This window comes from Amphiura filiformis, chromosome 5 (assembly GCF_039555335.1).
Source record: "Amphiura filiformis chromosome 5, Afil_fr2py, whole genome shotgun sequence".
Taxonomy (NCBI): Eukaryota; Metazoa; Echinodermata; class Ophiuroidea; order Amphilepidida; family Amphiuridae; genus Amphiura; species Amphiura filiformis.
The window spans coordinates 44598712-44618078 of NC_092632.1; the positions used below are offsets into that span (position 1 = coordinate 44598712).

Consider the following 19367-nt stretch of genomic DNA (forward strand, 5'->3'; position numbering starts at 1 on the left):
TTTAATATATAAAACATGATTACATCTTGATTTGATTATAGCTTATAGTTACAGAACAGTTCACATGTAAATTATACTATGATTCACCTAATATTTCCATGCATTTCACAATAATGAAAAAAATATTTACATCTCAAAATGGATTATTTTCATCATTAATTATTTGAGATAATACTCATTTCTCTCTTTCTTATATTAAACAAATTATCTACAATGCTGTTCATTTTTGTGAAAGGTGTCCCTATGTAATGTAAAGTATTAAATTTAACATTCATATTACTTTGCACTCACACTTATGCATAATATCCTCAAAATCGTTTCCATATGGCAAATATTAAAATACTGGCTCCAAAGCCAATGCGGAATGCTTCCGAGCTTGTTACCACTTTGCTTTTGCTAGTCTAAACAACTTCCAGCATTTTGAATAATCTTGCATGGGTCCTTTATCCCCTGCAAGACTGGAGCAATACATCCAATGGATCTATGTCTACGTCATACTATGCAGTCGCAATGAGCGTAACATTTTTTCATGACATATTTCGCACATATGTACATTCATCCCTTGATTCAAAAGTGATGCTGATATATCATCATAAATCGCTAGCATGGCTTATGGCAACCAGTTATAACTTCAAGGCAACTTTGCAGTGACAGTCACAAGCCACAACAGAAACACTGACGGCATTGTACATTCGCTACAGGCTGTTGATCACAAGCGATTTTTCTGTCATGGACCACAATGGCCTCATCCCAATGACATAGTTCAATAACTTCAATTAAACAATCATAGTGCAAAATTTGACCTCAAGTTGCAGAGTATGAGTTTTGTACCCAAATTTTCAAAGGTCATTCAATAAATGTACAAATGTATTGGGGTTAAAGAATTGTGCCTCTGGTAGATGAGCATGTTGTGGATCTTAGTGTCTATGCGACTGCTAAGTATGACATGGGCATTAATCAGGTAACTAAGCATAGTCGTAGATGCGTGCTTGTTACTAAACTTGGCCAAATAAACATCAGTGCTGTAAGCAAATTACCTCCACTTGCATCCGCATCTTGGAAATGTGACAAGAGGGGAAACAAATGTATCTGTGTCATAACCGCATAAGCTCATCACAAACTTTGGTTCACCTCACGTTTGGTAGTGATGTGGGTGCGTATCTTTTTAAAAGGGCTCTTTGTTGGTAAACTTGCAGCACAACCGTGAAAAGGCGTAGATGTCACTACCTAAGGCCTAAAAAAATTGTTTGATTGGCGTAATATAAAAAAAATTAGGGTAGGTAGGTCGGGATTTTTTTTTAATACTTTTTAAGCTGTAAATTTTGTTTGATAAAGGCTTTGCAACTTTTTTCTTCTTTTTTTCCATTTTTAATTTATTTTTTTTACTTTTATTTTATTGTTTTGAAAAAAAAAAAAAGAGAAAAAAAAGTCAGGGTCGGACCTATTTTTAGGGTAGGTCAGGTTACGCCAATCAAACTTATTTTTTTAGGCCTAACTTGAGATGAACCAAAGTAGCTAAGTTCCAAAAGATATGTGGGTCAAGATTGGCAATGTTTCTCAATCTGTTTTTTAACTAAAAATGCAAAATGACCAGCATTACTCCCTGAATTTATAGGTTAATAAATGCGCATCACTTGTTGAGAGACAAATTGGGCTCAATAATGCACACATGCTGTTGAATGCATAAGCCCCGCAAGGGGGAGTACATTGGATGCATCAACGTTCAGCGCAAGTCCATTATTGTGTACAATCTTCCAAGCATCAAGGAATCTGCATTTATTAACCTATATTTCAAACAAGACAAAGAATTTCAGCAATTTCTGCTATTTTTTATAACAAACAAAATTTGACCAATATCAATCAATGCATCCAAGAAAATTGGATCAATCCTGCAAGAAGCGAACGCACAGCCTGTAGTACGAAAAACTGCACATGATGAGCATATACAATATTTATGCACTCCACATATTTTCTAACAGCTTTTCTGATTGGCTATGTGGATCTATGTGTGTATGAAAAGTGAATGGTGTATATAATGTGATCAGAAATGTTAAAACACAACACTAATTCTGATTTACACACATTTCATGTCAGAGCTGCTCATGTTTGGACAAATTTGTCACAAGCCATATCGTTGGGACAATTTAAAGCAAATGTTTTTATTGCTTTACACAGCTGTGACGTGAGTCACTCTGTGTTCTTTTTCTTACAGGTTCTTTACACAGCCATGACATGAGTCACGCTGTGTTCTTTTTCTTACAGGTTCTTTAATCTTTACACAGCCGTGACATGAGTCACGCTGTGTTCTTTTTCTTACAGGTTCTTTACACAGCCATGACGTGAGTCACGCTGTGTTCTTTTTCTTACAGGTTCTTTCTTCTTCTTCTTTCTTCTTCTGTCGACCATTACATTTGCTCTAGCTAGTACTCACATACTTACATCGATTTTGATATAAAATTGGATAGATTGAACATGATACACAAAGATATTGGTCAAGCTGTGAGTTGATATTACTCAGTGTATATGTGGTATTTTTTTTATTTGGGGTAAAAGGTCATTAAGTGGTCACTTCCGGTCTGAGACAAAAAAACATTCAAAATGCCCCTCGGCCACAAATAACATGGCAAAGTGATGCCACGTGCACACATGCATTGACATTACCAATGTCTATAGAGTTTTCATATATATTGGGGTCAAGGGTCATTGAGGGGTCACAACACAGATGTGTTCGTGGTCTTAGACCAAAGCTATGTCTAGTGTTAATTTATGTTTAAATAATTGCATTTCCTGTTGATAACTGACTTTTAATTACATTTTATGATGAGCCGTTCCATTTCACATATATGAGGGCCTGCTTGGAAAGCAGTGCTAATCAATGAAGTTTGTTACAATCAATAAAAAAAGATTAAATTAAACATAGATTTGAGTAGTTATTTTATTTCAATTCACATTTGTTCTGTACATCAAAATATGATGCAGGTAAAGTTAATTTAAATTTATCCATAGATCCAGCCAGATGGTTTTTTTTTCATCGTTTATGTGCACTGGCTGCTCTGGGGAACTGGGACGAATTAATGTACTTATATTCATCTCAGCTGGGGAAAGATTAAAAATTGTTCATCCTATCAACCCAGAGAATGAAGTATAATAACTTTCACAGGGCTCTATTAATCCAGTTTCACATTAAATTGCAATTTCTCCTCTGAACTTTTGTTTCATCACTCTTTCTAGACCAAAATCTATCTGAAAGGCATATTGCAATCTGTATACACAGTGGAGCATCAATATTTTGGTTTGCTGGCAAGATGAGAAAAAGAGAAGGGGAAATTTGCCAAGATCCATACTTTATCAGAGGATGGAATTTCCCCACAGATTTTGTCATAAATATAGAAAGACACAAAATTATGCTTAAAGATATTTCCACTATAAACATGTTAGCCACCATGTTTTCTTTGCAAATAGATTTAAATGAGAAATCTGTGCAAAACAACTTTAATGAAACATAATAAACTAACTAATCAACTTGTGTCTTTTACTTAATGAAGCCCACAAAATAAATATTTATGGATTCAGATATTTTGAAACATTCTGTGACCCTGCGTAAACCTACATGGAGGACAGATATTGTAATACAATTTACAATTTAACCCAATTTAAAAAAGACTTTGTAACTAATTTAATACATATAAATTTGCACCATGGACTTTGGCAAAAATATGGCAAAAAAATAAGGTTCATCTCACAAGGGTTTCATGGTTTGTTTGCTTTTTTTAAAATCAGCAGCAAGATGGCAAAAAACGACACAAAAATGTAATAACAAAGAACCACAGTATTTCGCATAGTAGCCTGTTTTACTAAAAAAACAACGAAAACGGCATAGGTTTTTTTCCATTTTCTTCAGAGACAAACCATTTGCTTTTAGCTTTTAATAAAAATTCATGAACATAATTCTGACATGAAGCAATTACGCCAAGAAGCGTATTTCCCACATTATATATAAGCTATCTGCACTTAAACATATACAGCTAGTCATGCCTGATAGAGAGAATGCCTCAAGTACAAAGTCACTGTTATTTCAGCACATTCCTATTACATCTATTCAAATACTGAAAACGGGCAAAACTTATCAAATTGAAGCATTTTGCAAGTCACTAATAGCCACTGTATTTTCACGATGTAAAGAACCTTAAGGGATTAGGAATGACAACATTTGCATTTTAAGCATTGCATCATGCCGGAAATTGGCAATTGCCCTTTAAAGAGGTATACAAAACAAATCCTGCGAACCTAAGACGTTTATTGAAGATACTACTCACCATGTCGTGATTCTCGAGTTTTCTTCCCTCTAGGTATGTCTTCAAACCCAGAATCTGGCCATGAGTTGGATAAGCTCATCCTCTGCGCTCTCACAGCATCATCCTTACCACTGATTGCATTGACTCCAGGATGTGAGCCGAATTTGTCATTTCCGTGACCTTCCCTGTCCTGGTTTTCTTGTCGTACTCTCATATGTTTCTTGGGAATAACAGCCGTGTTTCCCATAAAAGGATCTGGCCCACCTGTACACACGCAGAGAGAAAGAAATATATCGTCACTTCCATTATCAAAGACTCGTATTACCAATACGGAGTACAGTATCGGGCTGATTAAGCAGCATTAATCACATTTTATATCCCCTGGTCGTATAATACTTGTACAATATATGCTACATTTCATCTGCAGATCAATTACAGGTACTGGAGAGACACTGAGAGCTTATCATGAAAGATAGAGTTATCCATTCCTCTGTACTGATAAATGGTCATTGCCTTATGCAAATAGCTGGTTTGTATATATTTCAGGATTTATATTTTATCTTCAAACTAGTACTAAGGGACCGTTCACAAACACTTGTTAGGGGGAACCTGATGCAAAAAGGGAGGCCCTTAAAAAGTTTTGACCCTCCTAAGGGGGCCCTGAAAAAAATGACCACAAATTTTCCTGGGAAAATTGAGTTTATATGCTTTTCTATGGAGTTGACCCATAAAAACCATATAAATCACAATGTGATCAATTTACTTCCATCCCTATAATCTGCATGTTTATACTGAGCACTCTGTATTTTTACCCGGTATTACCTGGTACCCACAATCGGATTCATCAACAACTACATATAGCATGTTTCTGCTGATGCTTAAAATAAGGGTTATGTGTACCGGAAGTACTGAAAATGTTTTCCTGACCCCCTGCTTTTAAGATCACGATGGGATACATAAAAAGAAGTACATGTCAACACCCAGCAACCATGGTGTTTCTAGTGGCAGAAATACCAGGGGTTACACCAAATGGTCTACCTCATGAGGTGGATCACGATTGCCGGGTGTCCACACTGCATCACTTAATCGGAACCGATCTGTTTCATTGAGCTCATTAACCGGTAACACTCTGAACTAAACCACATCACCTGCAAACCTTCCCCAGTAGAAACATGCATAATTTATATCAAACACATAAAGTACTCTTATATTGCTTAAAAGTTATTTCTATTTACCAACAGATGGCAAAGATGCTAGGGCATATGCAGGATTTGATCAGGTCCTTTTTATGGATTTGATATATCATAGAAAGTCTTGAATTTGTGAGCTTTTTGATGGGTGAGCCCTTATTGCATGTTTTATATATTAATTCTCTTCCAGGCATATTCTATCGTTACAATACACGTCGTCAGCATCCATTTTCACTCACAATGAGATGATACCAAGGCAATTCTTAAACACGCTTTACAGTTTCATGGTAGAAAAAGAAGACAGAAAGCGTCATAAATGGATATTGACTGTCAAGTGCACTTTCGTGTATCAACAGGAACTGCGCTACCCATCAGGCACTGGAGCTGTGAGCGTGCATAGTAATGCCTTTCAATTTTGTATCAATCTTACAGTTTCAGTTACACAAATAGCGATATAATAAGCAACAATAAGAAGCATACAAATCAATCAGCCATTTTGTATTCTTCAACATGCTTCTATTTCAAACGATTGATGATAAATTGGTTATTAAAAATCCATAACGAGGTAATTTAGTGATGTAATTTACACAAAATGGAGTTAATTAATCTCTAATTATTTATTCTGTAATTACAACATGTACATTGTAAGCAGAATATAAACATCTTAATCATGACTGACAATTTAAATTGGCTACATGTCTGTTGGGAATACAAATCATACAGACGGACATCTATGATGTATACTTTCTTTTAAACCTGCTTTTAATCTGTATGTCTAATGAAATTTTACTTCAAAATGACAGTGACATACTCTCAAATCAATGATACCTATTTTGTAAAAAATAACTAACATCTGAACAGGTCATGAAGATTTTCAATTCTTTATCAATCTGTGCCTATTTTGAGTCTTAACTATCCATCTCCAAAACTGTTTTACCTATGTATCTTCCCCCACCATCTGTCCCGACAGATTACCAGTCCAGTGTGTTCTAACCTACGAACCTCCAACTGACAGTAACACATGCATCGCTTCACAGAGAGGAAGCAGCGCTAATCGCCAAGCTACATTCCGTACTGTGTTTCACAATCAGTTGGGAGTCCATGTGTTGGGATTGCGTACATATAGAAAACTAAACATTGAAGCAATTTGCTAATGCTCGGTTTTGTAATGCCAGGAAGAAATGGTTTTATGTTTAAACAAAAGTGAATGATATATCGCATGCTGGGAATACAAGTTATGAGAACAAACACCAGCGTCCCTTTTGCGTTTGTCTGCGTAAACACCGTGGGCCAATCTATCACGACTAGTCCGGTTGATTAGTATATTTTGTCAGTCTGGCTTGGTACGTGCGTGTGTCGGCATTTGTGATGACACTTGCTTCATATCGTTTCAGGCCATGAATAATAATTACGGATGCATTGTACGTAACAATTAATGAAGAACGACTTGGGATGATATTGATTTGAGAGCCACTTGAGGGGATATGAATGAAAAATATATTAATTGACTATCAAGTGGCATTGGAATTGTTTCAATGAAATTGAATGACTTAATCACATAATATAAGTCACAACTCATAACCAGCCCTTAAGTGATTTTATTATTCTCTAAGCTTTTTAAGCACTTTCCCCAAAATAAAAAAATCCTCTTCATACATACATGTACATGTATATCATAAAAATAAATTTGGCTGAAAGAGCTACCACATAATAACAAAACAAACATATGTGTGCTACTGTTTTCTACAGTGAATGTTTGTGCAAATTTCCTGTTAAATTTATCGGAAAAAAGCAAAAAAGTTCTTGTCATATTTTTGCATTCATGGATTCAAGTATACTAAAAATAAAACTGTCTTTCTGAAGTAACAAAAACATCCATGGAATATATTATTTGTGATGTGTCATATCAAAAGGTACCGTAAATCGGAAAAGCATGTATTAAGACATAGGTAAAATATGAACAAAATAATAAGAAAAAAATGTTGGTTTTCTTAATATTTTCAAAAGTATCCCCTCAAATTAAAAAACCAAGATATCATTTTAAAGCTTGGACTTATATCTTTCAAGTACAGTAATACAATCTCAATACTTTCAAAGGGACCCATAAGGTACCTTTAGATATGATATGTCACATTTATCATATAGTATCACCTCCAGTATTACTTTTATCATTGGATACTTATAATAGGATACTAAGTACTCTACAATGATCAACAGGTTGCGATAACACATAGATCACATTACACATGAGGAGTCAATTTCATAACATCTCTGATCATGATACCCGTCAATTTAATATCAATTATTTCCAGTCAACAAATCTGATCAAAGCAATCAATCTTCCTGATGGCTACCACGTAGTAGATGTGCTTCACCATGGGACGGTCCATATGCCTGTAAAACGCCTGCAGGATGTCATGCTCCATTACGTCAAAAGTGCCAAGTTACCACTTGGTGATGATCGTCTCTAATCTAATTCCACACCTTGTCAAACTGAGCTTGTATTAATTATGAATACAGCTTGCTTCCATTCATACCAGCCAGATGCTCTATTGGGAGTTGATGAACGGCATGTGAATCATGTTAACGCTGACATACAATGATCGTAACTTGGGATGAGAAAAATCCACAGAATGAGTTTTCAAGAAAGTTTGACGGAAAATAGCAGAGGGAATGAAATTAAACACTGCAAGGGATCAGCATAGAAAATTAGAAATGCATGATTTATGAAATAGAAGTGCCTCAAAAAGATCAGGTATTTGTTCTGAAACCAAAAGATTATTATTATATTAAGCAAATCTATCCAAGTGTTATTACAAAGTATAAGTTATCAAAGCACATTATAATACTGCTACATTTTGTAAGTTTGTAGTCAACCTAATATTCACTGGAAGAAGTGAAATTACAAAGGCATGTTTCACAATTATTCACTTTACATAATCAACACCAATATTAAAAAAAAAAAAAAAAGCAAACTTTCATTAACAAAAAAAGTAGGACATGTGTTCAACAAGCCAGCGACACATCAATACATTTATTTTTTTAATTAGAGCACTAGTTTTTATATAAAGATTGTATTACTTGAGCAATCTAGCTTTGTTACATACTTGTACAAAAGGAAACATAAACTTTCACAATTTCTTGTTAATTTTAATTTCACTCTCCTGCTCGCATCCGGATATGACAATGTATTCAATTTTTCAATCTTTACAAACTAAACCCATCTAATATCAGTTTCTCACCCAAGGAATGGAAATAAATTACAGATTCTACACCTCGTAGCATGCTCCAGGAATCGAGTTTACATTTCACATAATTCTATTTGGAGGAAAAAAATTAAAGTTTACTGTTCCAGTCAAATTTGTTTAATTTACATTTCAAGCACCTGTGCATCAAAATACTGAGCATCGTTGCCTCAAAGGAGCCTTCAAGAAACATGTCACCATGGCTTTTAACTGTCCAACTTAGCAATTGGCATATTGAAGTGGGATATTATTGTCTTTAATATGTTCTGTCGCCGTATGTCTATTCCCCATTACCTTGCTGGACATATAATTCCTCATATGGCAAACTTTCAAACCTAAGCCGCGGGGCTAAACAAGCTCTTACAGTCTTTAGAACACAGTGGTAACGAAATATTAAAATCCCTCAGAGTGCCAAGTGCCTGAAGTGGGTAAACATGTTTTGCAGCCCTTGGATTACGTTTCATCAACGCGCAATTCAGAATCAGGTGGAGGATATACGATATATTGAAAGCCAACAGTGTCGCATCTGTGCTCTCTCCGTAGGTTTTTTCACAAGCGCAAGTGGAATTTGAAAATATAGATTTCTGCAGCTGATAATATTATAAAGGCGAGAAAGGATACCAAAATTACCTTAAAATCCATTCCAATGGGATTACGTGATTACCATCATGTCTTATGATATTTAATATAAGCTTTCATCTATGGCCAATTTCAAATCGATAAAAGCCACGGAAATACTGGATCGGTAAGGTTAGGTTACCATAAGTGGTACATACATACTGTCATTGACATTACGACAGAAAATAAAATCCTACTACCATAACACTCCACAAGTTAATTTGTTAATGTCGGAAAGTCTAAACCTGTTAAGAGTAGTGATCACAGTGGAAGTTGATACATTTTGTTAGAATTACTACAAAATAATACCACCCTTGGAAAAAAATGTCAAAATAATGTTGTCCTTGTTGTATTTATGTCAAAACACATAAAAACAACTACAAAACAAAATCTATACAAGATTTAGCTGAATGGGAAGAAGATGAAAAAGAATGCGAACACTTCAAATGAGCTACAACAAATAGAAACCAAATATTTCAGATCTAACGTAAGAATATGCAGTGGAAGTGTTATAATAATTTCTAGCAATAAGCATTGAAAACAAACATGAGAGCTGCTGACAGATGGAAAATGTCATGGCTGTTTAAATTGGAACTAAAGATAGAAACTAGAAACTTCAATACAGATCTAGCTAAGTCTTCAGCATATACATTTGTATCACTCAGTACTAGCACAGCAAATGAAATGAACAAAATCATAATGCATACCAAATATGTCATCTTCCTCAACACTATGCTTGGATTTAACAGCTATGCAAAGAAAGTAAGCCAGATAAACATAAAATGAATGTAAATCATTACAGATGCAATGAGGTGGGAGAGTGAATTCATGAATCATTAATAAAAGGTGGGCAATTAAATTTTTATTTTAAAATCTACCCACTTAAAATCTGACCAGTGGGCATAGAATAACAAATTACTGAATTGTTAAATTAAAATCACTGTTTTTCAATTATCATGATGTAGTGCACTTTTTCTATACTATCATCTACTGAAGATAGCAATTTCCTCAAAAAACAAACTATGCCAAATTATGTCATAAGGTGACTATCTACTGAAGATAACAGTCAATGCTTGTAAAAACAAATAATGTAGAGCATGTATGCAATCAAGGAGACACAGAGAAACAATATCTTTAAACTAAAATCTGACTTCTGACTTAAGTAATAGGATTACAGTCCTACATGAACATGTATGTTGCTGTCACTCATTGGTGTCTCAGAAAGATAGCCTTATATAATGGAAGTTAAAAACATCATCTACTGAAGATAGCATTAAATAAAACTTGGCATACATGTTGTTTTATAAATGATCAAAAGTGGGCAATCCAGTTTTGGAGCTAAATTAATGGTTGAAGGAATATCTGCTCTGATGAGCCTTTTTAAGCAACACTGTGTATTCAAACTAGACATTGTCTAAAACTGGTATCTACAGTAGATAGCATAAATTCAAAGTCATATAATTTGCTAAAAAAAAACAAGAAAGAAAGCAAACATAGGCTTAGATTCCAGGAGAGGGGACGTATCCCCTAATATTTTGATAAGGGGGATGGTCCTTCCCCCCATGTTGATAATGCCAGTATGTGGATTTCTGACCAAATTAATCTCATATTTGGCCATTAGAGCCTTTAAAAAGTGCTATTTTTTGTGCTCTTTGTGCGAATTTGTTCCACTTTTGCACCATATTTCACCAGTTAAACTTTAATATGGCAAACATTTTTGTAAGCTTTGTGCACATTAAGCTTATTCTGTTGCAAAATTTGCTGGATTCACTTTCCTTCAAAAAAGTTTTCCAACCCATCCCCACCAAAGAAATATATGTCAATAAAAACAAAGGATATTCATGAAGCCAACCTGAAGACACAAAATCAATGCTAAATATATTCAAAATATATTGTCATCTACTGAAGATAGCACATTTCCATGTAACCATTTATTCTCTCTTACAAGTCATTAGTTTCAATGTATACTGATTGCAAACAATGAAAACATTGACTGATACTGAAATAACACTACAACAATGTCATTTGAATACATTAAATAATGTAAGCAATAATCATTACTTACACCATCAAGTACGTCAGAAAATTATCAAAATTGCAAAAACGTTTGCTATCAAAATTTGTTTTTCTGCGCTTTTTACACCTGATTCATAACACCTGATTCTCATAACATGTTCATGTTTGGAATAAAGCTATTAATGTCTCATTTCATTTACCGGGTACATTACAATTCAAGGTTAAATGTAGCTTTATAACTAATTAACTGCATGTAATATCAAGGTCATTCATAAAACATGTGTCAGCTTTGTTGGCTTCATTGAATTGCACAGCAGCAAATTGAGCACAGCCTCTCTCAAAACCAAACCACATCTATCAATGTTCCTTTTGAATGCCTTTTAATATTTTTTTGCATGTTCATGCATTTCTTATTCACTGGTGCTGTACATGTACTATAGAAACATGTATCTGGAAAAAAAAATAATGTCGCACTCACTCAATAAATGTCATTTTAATATTCACATCAAAATAGCTTATACCTAATTTGTCAGATTCATTAATTTATCAGAGCTTCAAATTATATCTATTCAACATTTTGATTTGCTTACTTTTTTTGAGCTATCCCCATTCCCAAATCCTAATTTTTGTTCAACACATCCCAACATCAAGCAAGGTTTGCTACATAGCCCTATGTTAATGACAGATGGATTAAAAAATTTAATGAGTCGTTTACCAACAAATTAAAAAGTCTGCAGAACCACCTGTATAGTCTCTTTTCATGTGCAATGGAAATGAAACACTGGTACAGAACATTTGAGCCCATTTGAGGACTGGTTCATAATATCACTCCCAAAGTAACCACATGTACGAATTTTGCTCACTTTGCACCTGTTACGGCATACTTTTTAAAGGAAGTCTTGATATCTGTCGCATAAGCGCTAAGGCACGCAATGCCATGTGGAAGTTGTTACACATGGGTGATAGAACAATCAGCCATCATGCATATGTGAGATCCGCATTAAATTCAAAGCACTGGGACTTTGCCAGTTGGACACCGTCTGTTTATTAATTAAGTCTACGGAATTTACCCAAATGCAATAAACATGGCTCAACATAGCAATCATCACCTTCAGGGAGCAAATTTACCCCATACTTGGCAGTGGGGGTTGACCCCCACCCTTTTTATTTTACCCCCATGCTTTTTATTGAGGCACCCTTTATATTGAAAATTCCTGACCCCCACACTTTTTACTGAGGCACCCTTTATACTGAAAATTCCTGACCCCACCATTTTTTGCTTTTTCCCATATCTGTATACATTGATGAAGTCACAGGCAATTTGGTTCAAGTGAATCAAGTACGCCTAATTCTGCACCTATCAGCACACGAGAACCTAGGAGGTAAACATGCATCAAATGGAATTTTATCTTGCGATATGGTTTGCTGGCAGTGGTTTGGCACTTATTCTTGTGGTTTGGAACTTATTTTTAATGGAAACCAGGATGATTTTATCATTCAATGAAAATATATTGTAAGCTAGCAGGCACTCCCACCCTTTTTATTTTACTCCCACCCTTTATATCAATCCACCCTTTTTACCAACAAAGTTTAAACCCCCACCCTTTGAAGGATTTTCCAAATTTCCAAGTGGCCAACAGTGTACCCTCTGACTATTGTGCCATTGATTTGTTTCATGGTAGTGAACATTCCATTTGCAGATATTCTTTCCTCAAATCCTAAAGTCTCATTCTAATCCTGACACTTGTCCTAACCCTTATTCTGGGATGGTCCAAAATGTGCCAAATGTCTTGAACAGCTCTCCAGATCTGAAGTTTAATCATATTCTTTATTTTGTCTAAACTTCTATGGCACAGTGATATAAATTAAGATGCAAACTAGGTCCTGTTTAAGAAACATGGGATGTATCTGGGTCTACCACCACCTCCAGGTCAATATCATCAAATGATTCTTAAGGATGCTTCAAATGTTCCTCTTTCAGGCTAAATCTGTTAATAAATCATCTTGCAATGTTCAATACACCAAAAGGAAATTTAAAACAGCTTTATTTGCATTTAATCAGTACAGAAGTATCCTGGTTCCTGTATTTAAGTACTCAAGATTGCTCAAAAGTCTTTTGGAATGCAATATGAACTTACCTAATGACTAGTTTAGATGTTAAAATATTGAATAATAAATTGGGTAACTAATGTTTTCCTCACATAATGACCTACATTCCGGGAAAGTACTTAATTGCTCTCATCAACATAACATTCTTTTAGTACAACTTAAAAAATTCACCAGAAACGGCCCTTTAAGTTCCTAATATAATAGTAGGCATGTCCACTAAAAATTGAAGTACTTTTAAATTGATTCAGACCTAACTTATTGGATGGGAATTGATGAAAGAACCATTTTGGCGTTTAAATAATCTTAATCGGACGTTTCATTCCAGAGATATGGCCTTTCGAGTGTCACGGTTTTATATAGGGCTGCTAGAACATGTTAAAAGTTAAAGTCCAAAAAGGAATACTAACAGAAAGTGCAACTTTAAGGTACTTTTTCTTAATGTATTTATTAACTATCTTATCTGGAACATTATATTTGCTTATAACAACATGAAAATAAGATCATCCTGAAAATTTAATCGATTTTGTTGACATACAACAAAAACTATAAGACCTCAAAACCCATGGTTTGTTTGTTGAAACCTCAAGCATGATCATAGATGGCCGCCATGGAAAATATCTCCATAGAGGAGATGAACAATAAGTGCATTATTTCAAATGAAAAGCGGTAGTCTTAAACATTGTTCAATCTTTTAAGGTCAGCACATTTTATCTTCAAAAATTATTATATTTCATCATGGCATAAGTTTGGTAACATTAATCACTACCAATTTTGAGAAATTTGATCCAACTCAAAGGTTATCTTTACTACATTGAGCAATACACTGTGTGCATGGAAGCCATGATGGTCCCCGGTTTTTATACTCCCTATGAAATGGACATGGTAGTGAGAAGTGCACGGGAAGTGAATGATTTGAGATGGGCCGCGGTTGGCTTAAACATTCTTAAATTTCTTAACATCCTACACATTTTGTCTTCATAAATAGTTAAATTTTATGAGTATGTAAGTTTGCTTGTCTGATTCACTCCAAATTCGGAGATAATTGCGTTTGAACACCTGATGCACGGAATGGTGTCACTTCAACCTGTTGTAGTTCTCATCTCATTAAATTTTTCATTAAAAAAGTTGATCTCTTCATGCAGGAAGGTCCTCTCTATTTACTGACCAAACAGGAAAAAGTTTGGTGAATGTTTTCTGGTGGAATCAGGAATTTCTTGAAACACCCTGATATAGGCCTACATTTGGATCAAAACAAGTATGTACGCCATTTAACATGCCTGGGATTTCTTGTATCGATCAGTTTCTCCATAGACAATACGTGTGTGAGTGCACGCACACAGTAATGAAAAATCGTTCTAGTGGAAACTGTATTGAGAGTGGGCATCCCTAATAATAGCACATCCTGAAACGATATCTAGTTTCTATCAGTAAATGAGTTGTCAAGAGAATAAACTAAGACTGGAATGCAATCATGAAGATGATATTAGATGCTCCCAAGATAGCAATATGGGAAATGAATTCTCTTGTTCCATATGGTCAATCACGTTCAGCAACTGCCTGCTTTTATGTGTCAGCATGTGTAACTGCATTTTATGCACTGATTTTTTTTTTCAATAATAGAGACTTGACAAGCAAGTTAATATGCATTGGTAATTTGATAGGTTCTCTTTTGAATCTTGACCATGAATTGTGAGTTACTCATCCATCCGAGTAATTATCTTGTCTTTGATTTCAAACATGTGTCACACACAGGTATCCCTATCATCCTACGCCGGCAATCGCGGACCTTGTGTATCGCTATCAAAACTAGGACATCTGAAACATATTTAATCAACATACCGAGGACCAAAATGGCAGATATTTTGTGTGTATACTGTAAAGTTGTGTCTGATACATTCAAAATACGTCTACCAACTGCGGTCTGTGTTAATGCACAATAGAAAACTTACATTGTACACTTCTAAAATACATTTGGCATGAAATTGCTACCTGCTGCAGACCTCCGCAAACCGAGGATGGTGCTCGTTTGCAGGTCCACGGTTTAATTTGAAGTCTTGTGTGCAAGCAAGCAGTGACACACCCTCAAACACAGTTATTGTGGTTACTCTTATCCTTGATTAGGCATGAAAATTATATTTTCTACGGATTTGATTTGACCAATTAACTAGGTTTACAGACTATTAATCTTCACCTGTAATCATTGACAGATTCTCATTTTTACTCATCCTATAAATAGCAAAGTACAGGAGCAGGTTACCTGAAATGGGCAGTGTCTTACTAGTGGTAAGACATTGCACTGGGCCACTTGTTCGCATAAATATTTATGATTTCAGAGTAGTCTGTATTGAGAACTTACGGTCCTAAACTCAAACTCTTAGCATGCAGTAGTCAAAAACATCATCAAATTAATAATATCCTTCCACTTGAATTAATATATTCAATTTTATGTTCATTTGAAAGCCATTCATTTGGCAAATGCAGATGTCAGCCTTATGTCTATGAACCCCAATAAGTATGTCACATTTACAGTACACATATTCCCCCTGTTGTTATTCATCAAAAGGTATAATGTATTGACTCTCCATCATTCAAAGCCTGAATTTCAACCATTAGTGAACCCAGGTACTTGAATGCTAATTGCCCAGCTCAACGGAAAAACAAAAACAAAACAACCCTCAAGTGGTACTCTTCATGTCAGTCATGGTCAGGTCGTCGTCGTCGGTTCTACTATCACCCATATCCATCCGGCCATTTACTTTACCTAGTCACGTATGCTTACTTTGATTGCCGAATTTCATTAGAGGGTCGAGTAACAATAAACACTGTCCACATCAATTTGACATTTCGCTATCCTAGTGTCGAAAACCTGTGACAGTCTGAATTTGATGCATGTGCCATTTATTGACCTGTGTGACACGTAGTGGATTGAATACATCTATTATGTTTCTTGTGTGCAAGCTTGAGCATGGTCAGGAATATTTGGCGGCAAGGCTAGTGATGAAAGACCCCACTATCCTATTATGTGAGATTATATCTGTAACCACTCAGTATCTGCATTTAAATTTGATCCCTTACAAATAATATGTATGAATAATAGATATATCCTCAAAAAAAAGTGAATACAGGTAGAAAATATCTACTGGCAGCACCAGGAATTTTTTCAGGGGGGCAAAATCAACAAATTTTGCGCAAAAAGTGGACATTTTTCGTAATTTTGGGTTTTTTACTGGGGGGCAACAGGGGGAAAGAGTTCTGACAGGGGGAATCCCTCCCCCGTGGTGTCGCCACTGAAAAAATCTGTTCTGATGCATTACAAGAAATGTGACGCCAAATTTCAGAAAATAATTTGGTTATCGACATTGATGCTAGAATCAAAAAGATAATTTACCTGTTTTGAATAGTTTTTTGCACTTCTATACGTAATTTGCAAAAGGTATTTGACATACAGAATTTTGGTTCTCTCCTTTCAGATATGCAAGTCAGAAGTCAAACGACATGTTGTATGTATGATATTACTCCAAATCACATCTATAGATATTAACTATGGTTTAACTTATCACAACTTAAAATCAGGTAATCCCATATCCATATTGTAAGAAAATAGATCTAAACCAGAACTATTTCTAGAAACACATTATGACTTAGCAACCAGATTGAATCCTACCAATGCTAATACTAAACCTGTTACCATTGAATTAGGCATGAAGACCAGTAGTTAGTTGATCCAGTAAGAGTGGGTAAACAAATCTTAGTTAAAAATAGACACATGTACTTAGCTTTCTTATACTCCATCAACTTGAGGATGTTTGGTTTGCTTTCTAATTTGTTTTCTTTACTCAGTGGTATCTGAATTGTATTGCTTCCACTCAATTTCATTTGCATTAATAAGTATATTTTATTTATTTTTAGAAAATTGAACAGAATTTATAATATAATTTGAAATAATGATTTGCTGATGGTGGCATTTAGAAATTGTGTTTTCATTTTTTTTTTTCAATTTAAAAATTGTTAATAGCTACATTTGTGAAGATTGTCATTCATTCAGGTAGTAAACAATATTAATATTTGAAAATATCCCACTCACTTTAAGTCCAGTTAATTAGATTGTAGTTCAAATATTAATATTTTTAATGGCTACAGCTTATAAAATGTAATATAAAGGTTCACGCCACTAAATCAGTATGCGAAACGGCTTCCGCCAATAGTTAATCACGCTAATAGTGCCAATTTTGAATAAAACTTTACAAAGTCAGAAATAGCAATTTTAGTGTTGAAAATTATGTTTTCCTGGAATTTGTGAATGTGATCTCTACCAATTTGAAAATGTAAAAAAAAAATGTGTGGATGTTTATGACTATCTGCGCATGACATGGTTAGCAGTCGGATGTAAACATGCAAAAATCTGACTTTTTTATAATCTAAATATATCTAAATATTTTCTTCTTATTATGCTCCCTACTTCATAAAGTTTGTGTATAGGTAAAGAGTTTCTTTTGTCTGTACCCTTAAGCAATCCCTGATAATATCAGAATCTTAAACACCATACAATACTATATTAACAGGAGAGACTGAAAAGTAATGTTTTGTATATATAAGCATTTCAAAACAGATGTTCAAGAATGGAACATGCTGTTCTCAAATTGAATGTCAATCCATTGCCATATATTTCATCATTTATTATCACTTTCCCTCCCCCCCATCTTAACACTGCATGACGTGCATACGCATTAAGTACATTCTCGCATAATACATGAATGCAGTCACAAATTGGAATACAATTCAAGTCACATGTATACATAATCTTTTAAAGCACACTTACGCATTAAACTAGTCTGCATCTCCCGGGTAACATAGACTTGCCTTAGCATTAGTACATATCAAATAATACACCCCTAGGAACCTCAGACTAATCAAACACTTCAAACTCTTACCAATGCTGTCAGTCCCATGTAGCAATGCTAGAAGGGAACATACCTCTCTACACTTCCAGCACTGTCTTGACTTGCAACTCAGATGCTCTTTTTAACACTAAAGGATGTATTGTGCATTACTTTGCCTACATTAAACTGTCTTTATGGTAGTGTTGGAACATTTACAGGTTAAAAAGGTGTAATCAATATATAAAATACAAGAGGTACTTTCTTTTGAAGTAGTTCGCATATCATTAAAACAAACTATGAAAGAAGAGAGTATATTCCGAATAAACCTATATTGGGTACATCTTTTTTACATGTGTTTGATCGCAACATTTAAAACCTTATAAGCCAAGACATAAGAGAGTATGACGTTATTACAGTAAAACTAAGATATGTCCTTTTATCATGGAGGCAGAGAATGACATTAATATTAAAACATACCTCCTCTTTGAGTATTAGGTGCACTGTAACTTCCCGAGTAAGGCTCTTCAGAGGGGCTCGGTCGTCTACCTGGATACGTTGCGATTGAGGCACGTTTCAGTTTGTCAAGGTGAATCTGGCGGTAAGAGCCACCTCCAGCTAAAATAGAAAACATGGAATAGCAAACATGTTATTCACATTGCACTTATAGGAAAAATGAATTTCTGTAAAAAAATGAATGGATAAGATCAAGATCACCTGCTTCATGGAAAATAATTTTGTGGAAACAATAAAATGTTATATAATACACATTGTGATATTGATGAATAATGAAATTTAAAAAGCAAGTATGATCTGTAAATATAAATTTCTGAGAAAGAAATATACCAAACTGCAATCAAATGTTTTCAGACTGTTCTAAATCATACAGGGAATGAATTTTTTTTCAGGGGTCAAAATAAGCGATAGCCCGATAGCCATGGCTATTCAAATTTCCGTCAGGCTATTAGGTTTTACGTCCAGGTAGCCAGTCGGGCTATTGATACTTGCTGCCTTGTG

At 34.8% G+C, this 19367-nt stretch overlaps 1 protein-coding gene across 1 annotated transcript in view; it reads right to left on the reverse strand.

Annotated features, from left to right (window-relative positions):
* Nucleotides 1–19367, reverse strand: part of LOC140152224 (TOG array regulator of axonemal microtubules protein 1-like) — a 102305-nt gene that overhangs the window by 48611 nt on the left and 34327 nt on the right. The window contains exons 3-4 of the mRNA XM_072174526.1: nucleotides 18831–18968; nucleotides 4317–4559 (exon numbers count right to left, since the gene is read on the reverse strand). Coding sequence (XP_072030627.1) covers nucleotides 4317–4559; nucleotides 18831–18968 — 381 coding nt within the window. The remainder of the gene's footprint in view (nucleotides 1–4316; nucleotides 4560–18830; nucleotides 18969–19367) is intronic.